The 13635-nt window shown below is 41.0% G+C and overlaps 1 protein-coding gene across 4 annotated transcripts in view; it reads right to left on the bottom strand.

Moving 5' to 3' along the window:
- LOC126259389 (uncharacterized) overlaps positions 1 to 13635 on the bottom strand; it is a 241129-nt gene that overhangs the window by 210324 nt on the left and 17170 nt on the right. For all 4 annotated transcript variants that reach the window (XM_049956150.1, XM_049956148.1, XM_049956149.1 and 1 more), the window contains exon 2: positions 8466 to 8617. In XM_049956150.1, the coding sequence (XP_049812107.1) occupies positions 8466 to 8549 (84 nt within the window). In that variant the 5' untranslated portion in view covers positions 8550 to 8617. The remainder of the gene's footprint in view (positions 1 to 8465; positions 8618 to 13635) is intronic.

The raw sequence follows: 13635 nt of genomic DNA on the forward strand, positions 1-13635 counted from the left end.
GAAGATGGGTGAAGGAAAATGACTGAAGAGGTCTAGGAAAAGTGTAAGTCTCCTCGACCCACAGTTCTGGGTGACTCCTTTCCCTAGACCTCTCCAGTCCTTTTCCTTCACCCCTCTTCCTTCCCCTGCAACCCTTCTGCCTGAATAAGGAGGCACTGGTTCCAAAAACTTTGTTTTATGGGTGTGTTCTGCTGCCACTTGGTGAGAATACTTTTTATCTATCCAATTAAATTATTTTGTCAAAAACTGACCGTTTTTGTTGTTATATTAAACAATATTTTGTGCAATTCTCAAAAGTTTTCAAATGGGGATTTCTGAGTAAATAATTCATAAAAACTCATAAAATGCAATTTTTTACATATTCAGTAACAAGTACTTACATAATACAGACAGCTGGAGCAGAGAAGATACTGTTTATAATTACATCAGTAGCATCTGGTAGTATGACAGAGAAAATAGTGTTCCGTGACTTGAAAAAAAAAATTAAATGGAAAAATTAACTTAAATTTTGTATTTTCGTCTTAAATATGTAAGTTAAAGGAAGCTCATAAGTGTGTGGGTGTCAACTAAATTTCAACACACTAAGAGGGAGCTTTAAAGCATAACATCTGCCAGGTCTCCAGTACTTTTGGTTCATTAGTTACATATTTTTGTTCGCTACTGATTCAAGAGTTATTTGCAAAATACACATTTTTCAAAAGGCCATACTATTTACAAAAATTAAGATAAAACGAAAATACTTTATTTCTTATAACATCTACTTTTTCCACAGAAATTCATGACTACGAGTTGGAATGACCTGTACCATTTGAGATGAAATCACCTCTTAGTGAATCTTCCAAGAAAACATTTCTTTCAGGAATGCTAGTTCTGCAAGGTTCGCAGGAGAGCTTCTGTAAAGTTTGGAAGGTAGGAGATGAGATACTGGCAAAAGTGAAGCTGTGAGGACCGGGCGTGAGTCGTGCTTCGGTAGTTCAGATGGTAGAGCACTTGCCCGCGAAAGGCAAAGGTCCCGAGTTCCAGTCTCGGTCGGGCACACAGTTTTAATCTGCCAGGAAGTTTCACATCAGCGCACACTCCGCTGCAGAGTGAAAATCTCATTCTGGAACCCATAATTCCATCTACAGCCACTTCAATGTTTACTGAGGAGATAAAGCAGCAAGTTGAAGGGCTGGCTATGGGTAACAGTCTAGTTAGCTCTATTTTAGACATTTTCTCAATGACTTTGAAAATAACTTTTTCTCAAAAAATCCCTTAATTAAAAATCAAGTGCTTCAGTATAACAAGTATGGACATTATAACCTCATTTCACAGGAATGAGTAAGACTTCAGGCAGACTGCTGCAGAAATGGTTACCATACATCATGAAATATAATTCTGCTTTAGAAATACAGAAATACAACATTCTCAATTATCTTGACTCAGTCAATTCAAAAGTTAATGGTAAACACAAATTCAGCACCTTTAACAAACCCACATGCACTATACTACACTTCATGTGGACTATACTATAACCCATGTGAAATGACACCATCTTAAATGAGACAAGGAAGAGTATTTTCATTACATGTTTTATAGGATTTTGCAACTGGCTTTAGTAATAAAAGAGGAGACCAATAAAAAAAATTGAGATCGTGATGCAGACTGTGGGAGTAAATGGATATGACAGCTCTTCAGTTTTTTGTACATACAATAAAGTAATACTTAGATAACATGAAGTTAAATTAAGGAAGAAATGTAATTTTGTTAGTTTGATGTACCGTGGTACAGTTTCTGATAAAAATTGAAGGACCTTACGTAAATGTAACTTAAAAGTTGCCTTTATAACAGAAAATATGTTTGGGCGCATGGTTCATCATAACATCTCACAGGGAAAGAATAAGTATTTACATTCTGGTGTTTATAATATAACATAAGATGAATGTCAAACGAACTATACTGGGCAAGCAGCTCGAATATTTAAAACTGGTTTCATTGAGCACTCCCTTTCACAAAGTGAAACTGCAGTAGGTAAGTATTTATCAACACATAACTATAAAATCAATGGCATCTACAGTAACATGGAAATTTTGCACAGAATGTTTGAAGGACTTCAAACTTATACTGCCAAAAGAACAGAACCTGACAAGAATAAGAATAGAACCTGACAAGAATCTTAAGGATCAGAATGGGTTTTCCATAATGCTTCTTTTAATATTTACAATAATGTTCTCCAATAAAGGTACAATGCCTGATGTTTTCCTTCAGTCTGCTCCCTAACACAGATGTGTTTATACTGTTAGTTGGTTGTAGATGGAAGATGGGCAACACAGACTTTGCCTGTTACATATACAAGTACAGTAGCACATCACCCAACCTGTTATGGTAGCTGGTGCACTCTGGATAGCACTCTATTGTCCCACACCACTATCACGGAATATCTTTGTTAATATGTAGTAATATTGTTTTGCTAAAAGCTATAGTTGTTTTGTAACAAAAATCCATTCCCCATTTTTTTTAACAGTCCTCAGTATCTTTTATTTATTTAATAAAGACACGTTTTTAAAACTGTGTTTTAAGACATAGAAGACTCAAATACTGCAAATCAGTTGTATTTGTTCATACTGCACTGTCTTAAGAAATGCATAAACAAAAATAAAATGTAATATGTACACCTTACTCTCTGAAGTTGTCACCTACAATTATATTTTACCTTTTACTTTACAACACATCATATATACTGACCAGCATTAGGTTTTTATTTTATGTTGGAAGATTCTCCTTTACAATGCATCGATGTTCTGGTCAATGACTCTAAGTCATGTGATTGACAATACAATTTTTCCCTACTACATCCTTTCTATTTTTACATTAGTTTTACGTCAGTCATACCATAGCTGGTAAACTATACCTTGGGGGGTTAATTTCCTTTTCCTTCTACAACTCAGATCTGAGTTGTCACAGTGAACAGTTACAAGCCCATTCAAATACCATTAAGTCTTGAGCTTATGCCAGTGGTAAGTATACTTTCTGATAAGTCTTGTTACGTTATCTGGATGTAGAATAGCAATGCATCAAGTAGGCTTACCAACTTTTGAGGGAAACAATAAGTGATACTTTCCCATTCTGTGTTGTATCCCTTAAGGATGACTATGAATAAGTATGACCATGAATGTGAAAATTTTCTATCAGTTGTGGAGGCTGTGCATCAATTTCATTCTGTGAAGTAGTATTTTAATTGCTCCACTTTCCTTCAAAACCTTATAAACGGCACAATAAAAGGACTTACAATGATAACACAAAATGTTGGCAGAGTAATGTTTGTTTACTTCTGCCGATTATCAATGTTAAATATGGCTTCCCAGTATATCAGACATTGCACAAGCCAAAGTGATTTGTCACCAAACTGATAAGAAGGTGTTACTGTACTGGAATTTAAATGCGCATTTCTCAAAGAATTTTGTGTTTGTACTTAACATCGCCGGCCGCGGTGGTCTAGCGATTCTAGGCGCTCAGTCCGGAACCGCGCGACTGCTACGGTCGCAGGTTCGCATCCTGCCTCGGGCATGGATGTGTGTGATGTCCTTAGGTTAGTTAGGTTTAAGTAGTTCTAAGTTCTAGGGGACTGGTGACCACAGATGTTAAGTCCCATAGTACTCAGAGCCATTTTTGTACTTAACATCCCTTAGAGTGTTGATTTCTAAAAGATCATACCACAAATATTGTAAAATGAATGTTGTTGTTGTTGTAGTCTTCAGTCCAGAGACTGGTTTGATGCAGCTCTCCATCCTGTGCAAGATTCTTCATCTCCCAGTACCTACTGCAACCTACATCTTTCTGATTCTGCTTAATGTGTTCATCTCTTGGTCTCCCTCTACAATTTTTACCCTCCATGCTGCCCTCCATTACTAAATTGGTGATCCCTTGATGCCTCAGAAATTGTCCTACCAACCGATCCCTTCTACTAGTCAAGTTGTGCCACAAATTTCTCTTCTCCTCAATTCTATTCAGTACCTCCTCATTAGTTACCTGATCTACCCATTTAATCTTCAGCATTCTTCTGTAGCACCAAATTTTGAAAGCTTCTATTCTCTTCTTGTCTAAACTATTTATTGTCCATGTTTCACTTCCATACATGGCTACACTCCATACAAATACTTTCAGAAACGACTTCCTGACACTTAAATCTATACTCAATATTAACAAATTTCTCTTCATAGAAACACTTTCCTTGCCATTGCTAGTATACATTTTATATTCTCTCTACTTCGGCCATCATCAGTTACTTTGCTCCCCTAATAGCAAAACTCCTTTACTACTTTAAGTATCTCATATCCTAATCTAATTCCCTCAGCATCGCCCGATTTAATTCAAATACATTCCATTATCCTTGTTTTGCTTTTGTTGATGTTCATCTTATATTCTCCTTTCAAGACACTGTCCATTCCATTCAACTGCTCTTCCAGGTCCTTTGCTGTCTCTGACAGAATTACAATGTCATCAGCAAACCTCAAAGTTCTTATTTTTTCTCCATGGATTTTAATACCTGCTCTGAATTTTTCTTTTGTTTCATTTACTGCTTGCTCGATATACAGATTGAATAACATCGGGGATAGGCTACAGCCCTGTCTCACTCTCCCCCCAGCCACAGCTTCCCTTTTATGCCCCTCGACACTTATAACTGCCATCTGGTATCGGTACAAATTGTAAATAGTCTTTCGCTCCCAGTAATTGACCCTTGCCACCTTCAGAATTTGGAAGAGAGTATTCCAGTCAACATTGTCAGAAGCTGTCTCAAGTCTACAAAAGCTAGAAACCTAGGTTTGCCTTTCGTTAATCTATCTTCTAAGATAAGTCGTAGGGTCAGTATTGCCTCATGTATTCCAACATTTCTACGGAATCCCCGAGGTCGGCTTCTACCAGTTTTTCCATTCATCTGTAAACAATTCATGTTAGTACAGGGCATTTATAAATGAATATCAGGATTTTAAAGCTTTATAATATTTATTACATTAAACTTACAGTCATAAATGATATGTCTAATGAAAGAGCAACTCAAACAGTTGTGTTTGGCACCAGTGCACATGCGCAACACGCAATGTTTCCGCCGCAATCTGCTACACAGTGGTAGTACCGAATATGGCAACTAGTGAACAGAAAGTGTTTTGTGTTTTGCAGTTGTAAAAGACCGAATCTGTAGTTACTGTGCAATGTACGCTCCGGCTGAAGTTTGGTTGTGATCCTCCAAGTGATAAAAACATTCGTAGAGAGTATCGTCAATTTGAAGATACTGGCTGCATTTGTAAAGGGAAGAGCACAGGACAACCAAGAGTTAATGAAGAGACTATTGAGCGAGTGAGAGAGCCGTTCACTCATAGCCCAAAGAAATCAGTCCAGAAGGCTAGTCATGAATTACAAGTTCCCATGTGGTCTGTTTGGAAAGTTTTAAGAAAACGCGAAAAACTGCGTCCTTACCGGCAGACCATGGATTATGTGCCAACTTCACAAACGAAATGTTGTTTCATGACGATGAAGATTTTCTGGATCATGTTGTCTTCAGTGATGAATCGAGCTTCCACCTTAGTGGACATGTTAACACTCACAATGTGCGCATCTGGTGGTCTGAAAATCCTCACAAGACGGTACAAATGCAACGAGATTCCCCTAAAGTGACTGTTTTTTGTGCCGTATCCCGGCGGAAAGTTTATGGGCTTTTCTTTTTTGGTGAACCTACTGTAACTGGTACTTTTTACCTTAATACATTAGAGCAATGGCTCTTTCCTCAGCTGGAAGAACATGAGCCGGAGAACTTCATTTTCCAGCAAGATGGTGTGCCACCTCACTGGCATAGTGAAGTACGCAACTGGTTGAACTTCACTGTACCCAAGTGCTGGATAGGCCTCAAGGGGCCTAATGACAGGGCTTGCTTTGTACGGCTTCTACATTCACCCAACCTAACACCACGCGATTTTTTCCTTTGAGTCTTCATATAGGATCATGTGTACGTGACTCCGCTACCAGCAGACCTCCCTGAATTAAGAAACCAGATTGAAGCAGCTGTTGCTACAATCACTGAAGACACACTTATCAACGTTCAGGAAGAATTCAGCTATAGACTTGATGTGTTCCGTGTGAAAAATGGTGCTCATATTGAACATTTGCTAGGTTCTTGGTAAAACTGTCTGAGTTGCTCTTTCATTTGACATATCATTTATAACTGTAAGTTTAACATAATAAATATTATAAAGCGTTAAAACCCCAATATTCATTTATAAACACCCTGTATTTTGCAGCCATGACTTATGAAACTGATAGTTCGTTAATTTTCACGACTGTCAACACCTGCTTTCTTTGGGATTGGAATTATTATATTCTTCTTGAAGTCTGAGGGTATTTCGCCTGTCTCATACATCTTGCTCACCAGATGGTAGAGTATTGTCAGGGCTGGCTCTCCCAAGGCTATCAGTAGTTCTAATGGAATGTTGTCTCCCCCCCAGGGCCTTGTTTTGACTTAGGTCTTCCAGTGCTCTGTCAAACTCTTCATGCAGTATCATATCTCCCATTTCATCTTCATCTACGTCCTCTTCCATTTTCATAACACTGTCCTCAAATACATCACCCTTGTATAGATCCTCTATATACTCCTTCCACCTTTCTGCTTTCCCTTCTTTGCTTAGAACTGGGTTTCCATCTGATCTCTTGATATTCATGCAAGTGGTTCTCTTTCACCAAAGGTCTCTTTAATTTTCCTGAAGGCAGTATCTATCTTATCCCTACTGATATATGCCTCTACATCCTTAGATTTGTCCTCTAGCCATCCCTGCACTTCCTGTCAATCTCATTTTTGAGATGTTTGTATTCCTTTTTGCCTGTTTCATTTACTGCACTTTTATATTTTCTCCTTTCATCAATTAAATTCAATATTTCTTCTGTTACCCAAGGATTTCTACTAGCCCTCATCTTTTTACCTACACGATCCTCTGCTGCCTTCATTATTTCATCCCTCAAAGCTATGCATTCTTCTTCTACTGTATTTCTTTCCCCCATTCTTGTCAGTCATTCCCTAATGCTCTCCCTAAAACTCGCTACAACCTCTGGTTGTTTCAGTTTATTCAGGCCCGATCTCCTTAAATTCACACCTTTTTGCAGTTTCTTCAGTTTTAATCTACAGTTCATAACCAATAGATTGTGGTCAGAGACCACATCTGCCGCTGGAAATGTCTTACAATTTAAAACCTGGTTGCTAAATCTCTGTCTTACCTTTATATAATCTATCTGAAACCTTCCAGTGTCTCCAGGCCTCTTCCATGTATACAACCTTCTTTCATGATTCTTCAACCAAGTGTAATTTATGATTAAGTTATGCTCTGTGCAAAATTCTACCAGGCAGCTTCCTCTTTCATTCCTTACCTCCATTCCATATTCACCTACTACTTTTCCTACTACTGAATTCCAGTCACCCATGACTATTAAATTTTCGTCTCTCTTCACTATCTGAATAATTTCTTTTATCTCATCATACATTTCATCAATCTGCAGAGCTAGTTGGCATATAAACTTGTACTGCTGTGGTGGGCGTGGGCTTCATGTCTATCTTTGCTACAATAATGTGTTCACTATGCCTTTTGTAGTAGCTTACCCACGCTCCAACTGTTTTATTCATTATTAAACCTACTCCTACATTACCCATATTTGATTTTGTATTTATAAACCTGTATTCACCTGACCAGAAGTCTTGTTCCTCCTGCCACCGAACTTCACTAATTCCCACTATATCTAGCTTTAACCTACCCATTTCCCTTTTTAAATTTTCTAACCTGCTTGCCCGATTAAGGGGTCTGACATTCCATGCTCCAATCCGTAGCACGCCAGTTTTCTTTCTCCTGATAAAGACATCGTCCTGAGTAGTCCCCGCCCAGAGATCCGAATGGGGGACTATTTTACTTCCGGAATATTTTACCCAAGAGGACGCCATCATCATTTAACCATACAGTAAAGCTGCATGCCCTCAGGAAAATTTACAGCTGTAGTTTCCCCTTGCTTTCAGCCGTTCGCAGTACCAGCACAGCAAGGCTGTTTTGGTTAATGTTACAAGGCCAGATCAGTCAATCATCCAGACTGTTGCCCATGCAACTCCTGAAAAGGCTGCCTGCCCCTCGTCAGGAACCACACGTTTGCCTGGCCCTCTCAACAGATACCCCTCTGTTGTGGTTGCACCTGCGGTACGGTTATCTGTATTGCTGAGGCACGCAAGCCTCCCCACCAACAGTAAGGTCCATGGTTCATGGGGCGGGGAGGGGGTAAAAATTAATATATATACATAAAAATGTTTAATGATTCATTTGTTTGGTGAATATCTATCTTGATGTAGGTCACCTTCACACATGTTAAATTTTCAATTAACTTAAGGTGTTATTCTTAAAGCACAGCTTTTACATTAAAAATAAATGTATAATTCATTCAAATCATTAAACATTATTACATACCTTGCTTACTGAAATAACTAGTTCCTTTGTCAACACATGTGTTGCAGGGTCCTTTTTCTTTCTCTGTTTGGCAGCTGTGCTCATTGAATCTTTATATATCAGTCAACTGAAGACATCTATCTGCAAGAGTTGGTATCTTCATCTCTTAAGTTCTGAAATAACATCAATAACAATTAACTAGCAAATGGAGAAAAACAAAGTCTTAATCACATGTGTGGGCAACAGCTCCACATTACATAAGAATCACATGACAGTGTCTACATGTCTTGAGGAAAAGAGATGTACTGCAGTTTTTTACGAACGCTCATGCGCGGGCGCACCCGCACACACGCAGGCGCACCCGCACGCACACGCAGGCGCACCCGCACGCACGCACACACACACACACACACACACACACACAGAATGCACACATCTATGTCTTTACATGGTGCCAGTTAGAGTAACAGTGCCAATGCTACTTTTTGGCAGGTGGACTGCTTGTGGTTAGGGTAGTGTTGGGTGGGGTGGGGTGGGTAGAGATAGAGAGAAAGAGATCTAGAGGTAGAGGGAGGAGGCAGGAGGCAGAGAGAGGGAGTGGAAATGGGTGGCTAGCAGCTTGGAGGGAAGCGACCAGTTTGCTGGCTAGGAATGCAGGAGGGAGGGGTGGCAGGTATATGGGCTGGTATGATTGTGTGGTCATTGGGAAGCACCAAAAGCTGCAGGTGATTTGTGGAGGTGAACCAGGAGGGGTGACAGGAAAGAGGAAGGGGAAACTGCCAGCTGGACGGTGCAGGGACAGTAGGTTTCCTGAGACTGAGGCCATGACAATTATGGAAGCGGAGGGTGTTTGTAAGAACAACACCCATGTGCATACTTCAGAGAAGTTGGAGGTGGAGTGAATGATCCAGATGGCTCAGGTTTGAAGTAGAGAATATTGTACTCAGAGAATATTGTACTCAGCTGCATGTTATGATACTGGGTGGTCAACTTTGTTCCTGACATGTTTGGTGATGGCTATTCATCCTGTGGGGCAGCAGGTTGGTAGTCATACCAACGTAAAACGTTGTGCACCATCTGCAGCAGAGTTGGTATATGACACGGCTGCTTTCACAGGCGGCCCGGACTCTGATGTGGTAGGATAAGCCTGTGACAGGTCTGGTGTATGGCGGGTAAATTGGGCAGGTCTTGTGAACCCTGTGGCAAGGGGTTGGGAATGAGAGTGGCACAGGGATGGAACAGAATGTTGTGTAGGTTGAGTGGCTGACCAAGCATAACTTTAGGAGGAGTGTGAAGGATCTTGGGTAGGATAACCCTCATACCATCGGCCACAATTACATGTGTGGGGGCACCAGTATTCAAGAGACAAAGAGCGAACTCTGCAAGCAAACTTTCATCAGACCTAACGTGGGCAATGGCTATAATTCCACCCCATAAAGGCTCCTGTGCATTAATGTTACCAGTGCAAACAATGTAGTTAAGGATGACCTCACACGATCAGCCACAGCCTACGAAGTCATATTGAGCTGCATGTGTTCGCTGTAGACAGAGTGCAGGTCGTGCATGCAAACTCCATCAGACATTGTCGCAGTAAGCTCAATTCTTAAAATAGACCTGACAGCAGCAGAGGGTAGGCATTAGCAATGATGGTAACCAAGTTTTCTGGAGGACAATGCAGAAAGCGTGATAAATGCAGATAGTGGAAAAAACCCACTCCAGTTCCAATAGAGGATCATGGTATTGGTATCCTGTGGGGGCTTGAAGGGATCAAGGAGGCAGGTCATGCCTCAGGGTCACCTGTTGTCAGTGATTGTGAGGATACAGCACCATCACACATTGGTTCTGAAGCAGGTCGTGTGGAGATCCTGGTGCCATAGGGGCCACCAGAAACTCCACCTCAGTCACAGAGTCGGAATGTGTGGGAACCAGTGGTGTGGGGACCACTGGAATCTCCTATCTTGGAGGTCGAGCACAGAGGCATGAAGGGCTAGGGTACTGCTAGAGTGGATGACGTCATATGTACAGCATGCAAACAATCATATTTCTTCTTGGTCTCCTTATACGTGAGTCAGCAAAGGTTCCTGTATTTTTCTAATTTTCTTTTCTCTTTGGAGGATGATGCAGTCTGGTGAACATGGGGAATGGTGATCCCCACAGCTGACACAAAGAAGTTCGAAGAGTGCTCAAGAGCAAGTGATGTCTACAATCCCTACAGATGGGGCTGGCAGTACAATGCAATGACATGTGCCCGAATCTCATGTATTTGAGGTACCACATGGGAGGGGAAACATACAGTTTCACATCACATTGATACACAATTAACTTGACCTTTTCAGACAGTAAGCTGCCTTCTACAGCCAAGATGAAGTCCTCAGTATCAGCCCTAGTGTCCTTTGGTCCCCACTGGACACAACAAACAAAATGCATACCCTGTCACCCCAAATCATTACACAATTCGTCATCAGTCTGTAAAAGGAGGTTGCGGTGGAAGATGATATCCTGTACCAAATTAAGACTGTTATGGGGATAATGGTTACAACAAGGTCACACATCTTGTCACAGGTGAGCAGCACACATGACTGAGCAGGGGATGAACCATTTTTAATTTCTGAAATCACTGCTACTTTCCCAAACCAATCCTCTAGGTGCTGGTGGCCATAATGGAATCCCCATCACTCGTAGAGAAAATTGTGTGTTGTGATGAATATTTCTCCACTTGTCTGTTAGCCCTGAGTTCCACACATGGTGTAGCCAAGGAAGGAAACATTGTGGAGTCATATCTTTCCACACTGTAGTAATCCTTTCCTTCATAAGTAATTGCTGGGAACCTGCAGCCACCAGTGGAAGAAAGTTTGAGCTGCTTCATTTGTGAGTCATCCACCTTGCTGCCACCCACTCTGAAAGGAGGCTCTACCCATGGGCAGCACCCAATCACAGCAATGGAAACCTGGCAGCTTAACCAATGCTCGGAGAACCTGTGCCCTTGCTACGATGGGCACATAGTCCTTAGCATATGTGGTGAGATTCCAGCTCAAGCCCCAATTGTGTGATCCATGCGTGTTCAGAGGGCTACCACTGTGTAGGTACTTGATGACTCCCCTCTCCCCTCCTTGTGTCCAAAAGGGATGCCTGCCATATTGGGTTTTGGGTGTATTACTTTTTCCAGAAAGGAAGGGTGCAAAGAGAGAAAGGCACTAAAGGCGGAACGTACACAGTGTACAGCAACCTTCCACGCATGATCCACACTTCTGCAAAATTTGCAAGACGAACGGTAGGTCAAACTCAAGAATGGAAACCATGTCATTAAGGATGAAAAGTTGTGCAAAGTGCCAGAAGAGAAAAAAATTGAGTTCCAAAATCATAAACCAAATCCAACCATGACTGGCACCAAGACCATGATCCAATGGAAAGACAGAGGGGAAAAAAATATAATAGAAGGGTACACTTGAAGCTAGGAAATAAAGATTTTGGAAAGCCTAATAAACCAAAATGGAGGTTTCAATTTAAACACAGTTTCAGGTCCAGCACTCATTTATTAAGATCTCATTAGGAATTTCATCACAGGAGACAGAGAGTTCTGAGACACTGTGTGTTTCTTGGAATAATAGTGCAAGTTCTGAAAAGCATGTTGTTGTTGTGGTCTTCAGTCCTGAGACTGGTTTGATGCAGCTCTCCATGCTACTCTATCCTGTGCAAGCTTCTTCATCTCCCAGTACCTACTGCAACCTACATCCTTCTGAATCTGCTTAGTGTATTGATCTCTTGGTCTCCCTCTAATGAGTATTAAAGGGCATAGTTAGTGCTGAGAGTCGAACTCTGCTATAAACAGCAGCACACTCACTACAATACTCCACTGTCTGGTTGCAGCCGAAGCAGAAAGTATGTAGAACAATTCAGTTCATAGTACCTGAAGTTAATGGCTGAGTCAGTCAACAAAATATTCTACATACAACGCAATCAACAACTTGGCTGTTGATCCAAAAGCACATCATAAATCAGTCTCACTGAGAAATGCTGAGAGGTTCACTGCTTCATAGTTAATTGATACAGTGGAGTTAATTTTGGCAAAGAGGTTGAGTGAATTTATTGATATCAGCATTTGTCCCTTCCCCCTTTCTTTATAAATATTGCTATTCTTCTGTGATTTGATATTGTGGAGTTCAGTTTAACTATATACGAGGGCCATTCAGAAAGTAACCTCCGGTTGATTTAAAAAAATACACCAAGTTAAACAAAAATATTTTAATATATACATCTTACAACTACATCTTTGCACTATTTTTCTACATAGTCTCCATAGCGATTGAGGCACTTATCGTATCTCTTCACAAGCTTTGAAATTCCTTCTGCATAAAAATCACCTGCTTGTGCCTGGAGCCAGCCTGTGACCGCATCTTTGAGCTCTTTGTCGTCATCAAACCGCTGTGACCCGAGCCATTTCTTCAAATGCATGAAGAGGTGATAATCACTTGGCGCCAGGTCTGGGCTGTAAGGTGGATGGTTGATAACGTCCCACTTGAAGGACTCAAGAAGGGCCGTTGTTCTGCGAGCAGAGTGAGGACGGGCGTTATCGTGCAAAAAAACGATACCGGAAGTCAGCATACCACGGCGTTTGTTCTGTATAGCCCGTCGTAACTTTTTTATTGTTTCACAGTACACGTCTTGATTAATGGTCGTACCACGTTCCATGAATTCAACCAACAACACCCCTTTGGCATCCCAAAACACCGTTGCCATCAGTTTTCTGGCAGAAAAATCTTGCGAGGCTTTTCTTGGTTTGGTAGGCGAATTTGAATGTGCCCACATCTTTGTGGTTCACGTACTTAATCCAGGTTTCGTCACTGGTCACGATTCTGTTTTAACAATGGTTCTCCTTCGTCCTCATAACGTGACAGAAAGTCTAATGCAGAGGCCATTCTTTGAGTTTTGTGGTGGTCGGTAAGAATTTTGGGCAACCATCGTGCACAGAACTTACGGTAACCCAATCTTGCTGTCACTATCTCGTACAAGAGAGTCTTAGAAATCTGTGGAAAACCAGTAGACAACTCCGACATTGAGAAACGTCGATTTTCACGAACTTTTGCATCAACTGTCTGAACGAGTTCGTCAGTCACCAATGATGGTCTACCACTCCTCTCTTCATCATGAACGTTTTCTCGTCCACTTTTAAATAAACGTACCCATTCACGGA

The sequence above is a fragment of the Schistocerca nitens genome, chromosome 5, assembly GCF_023898315.1.
Source record: "Schistocerca nitens isolate TAMUIC-IGC-003100 chromosome 5, iqSchNite1.1, whole genome shotgun sequence".
In the NCBI taxonomy this organism is placed as follows: Eukaryota; Metazoa; Arthropoda; class Insecta; order Orthoptera; family Acrididae; genus Schistocerca; species Schistocerca nitens.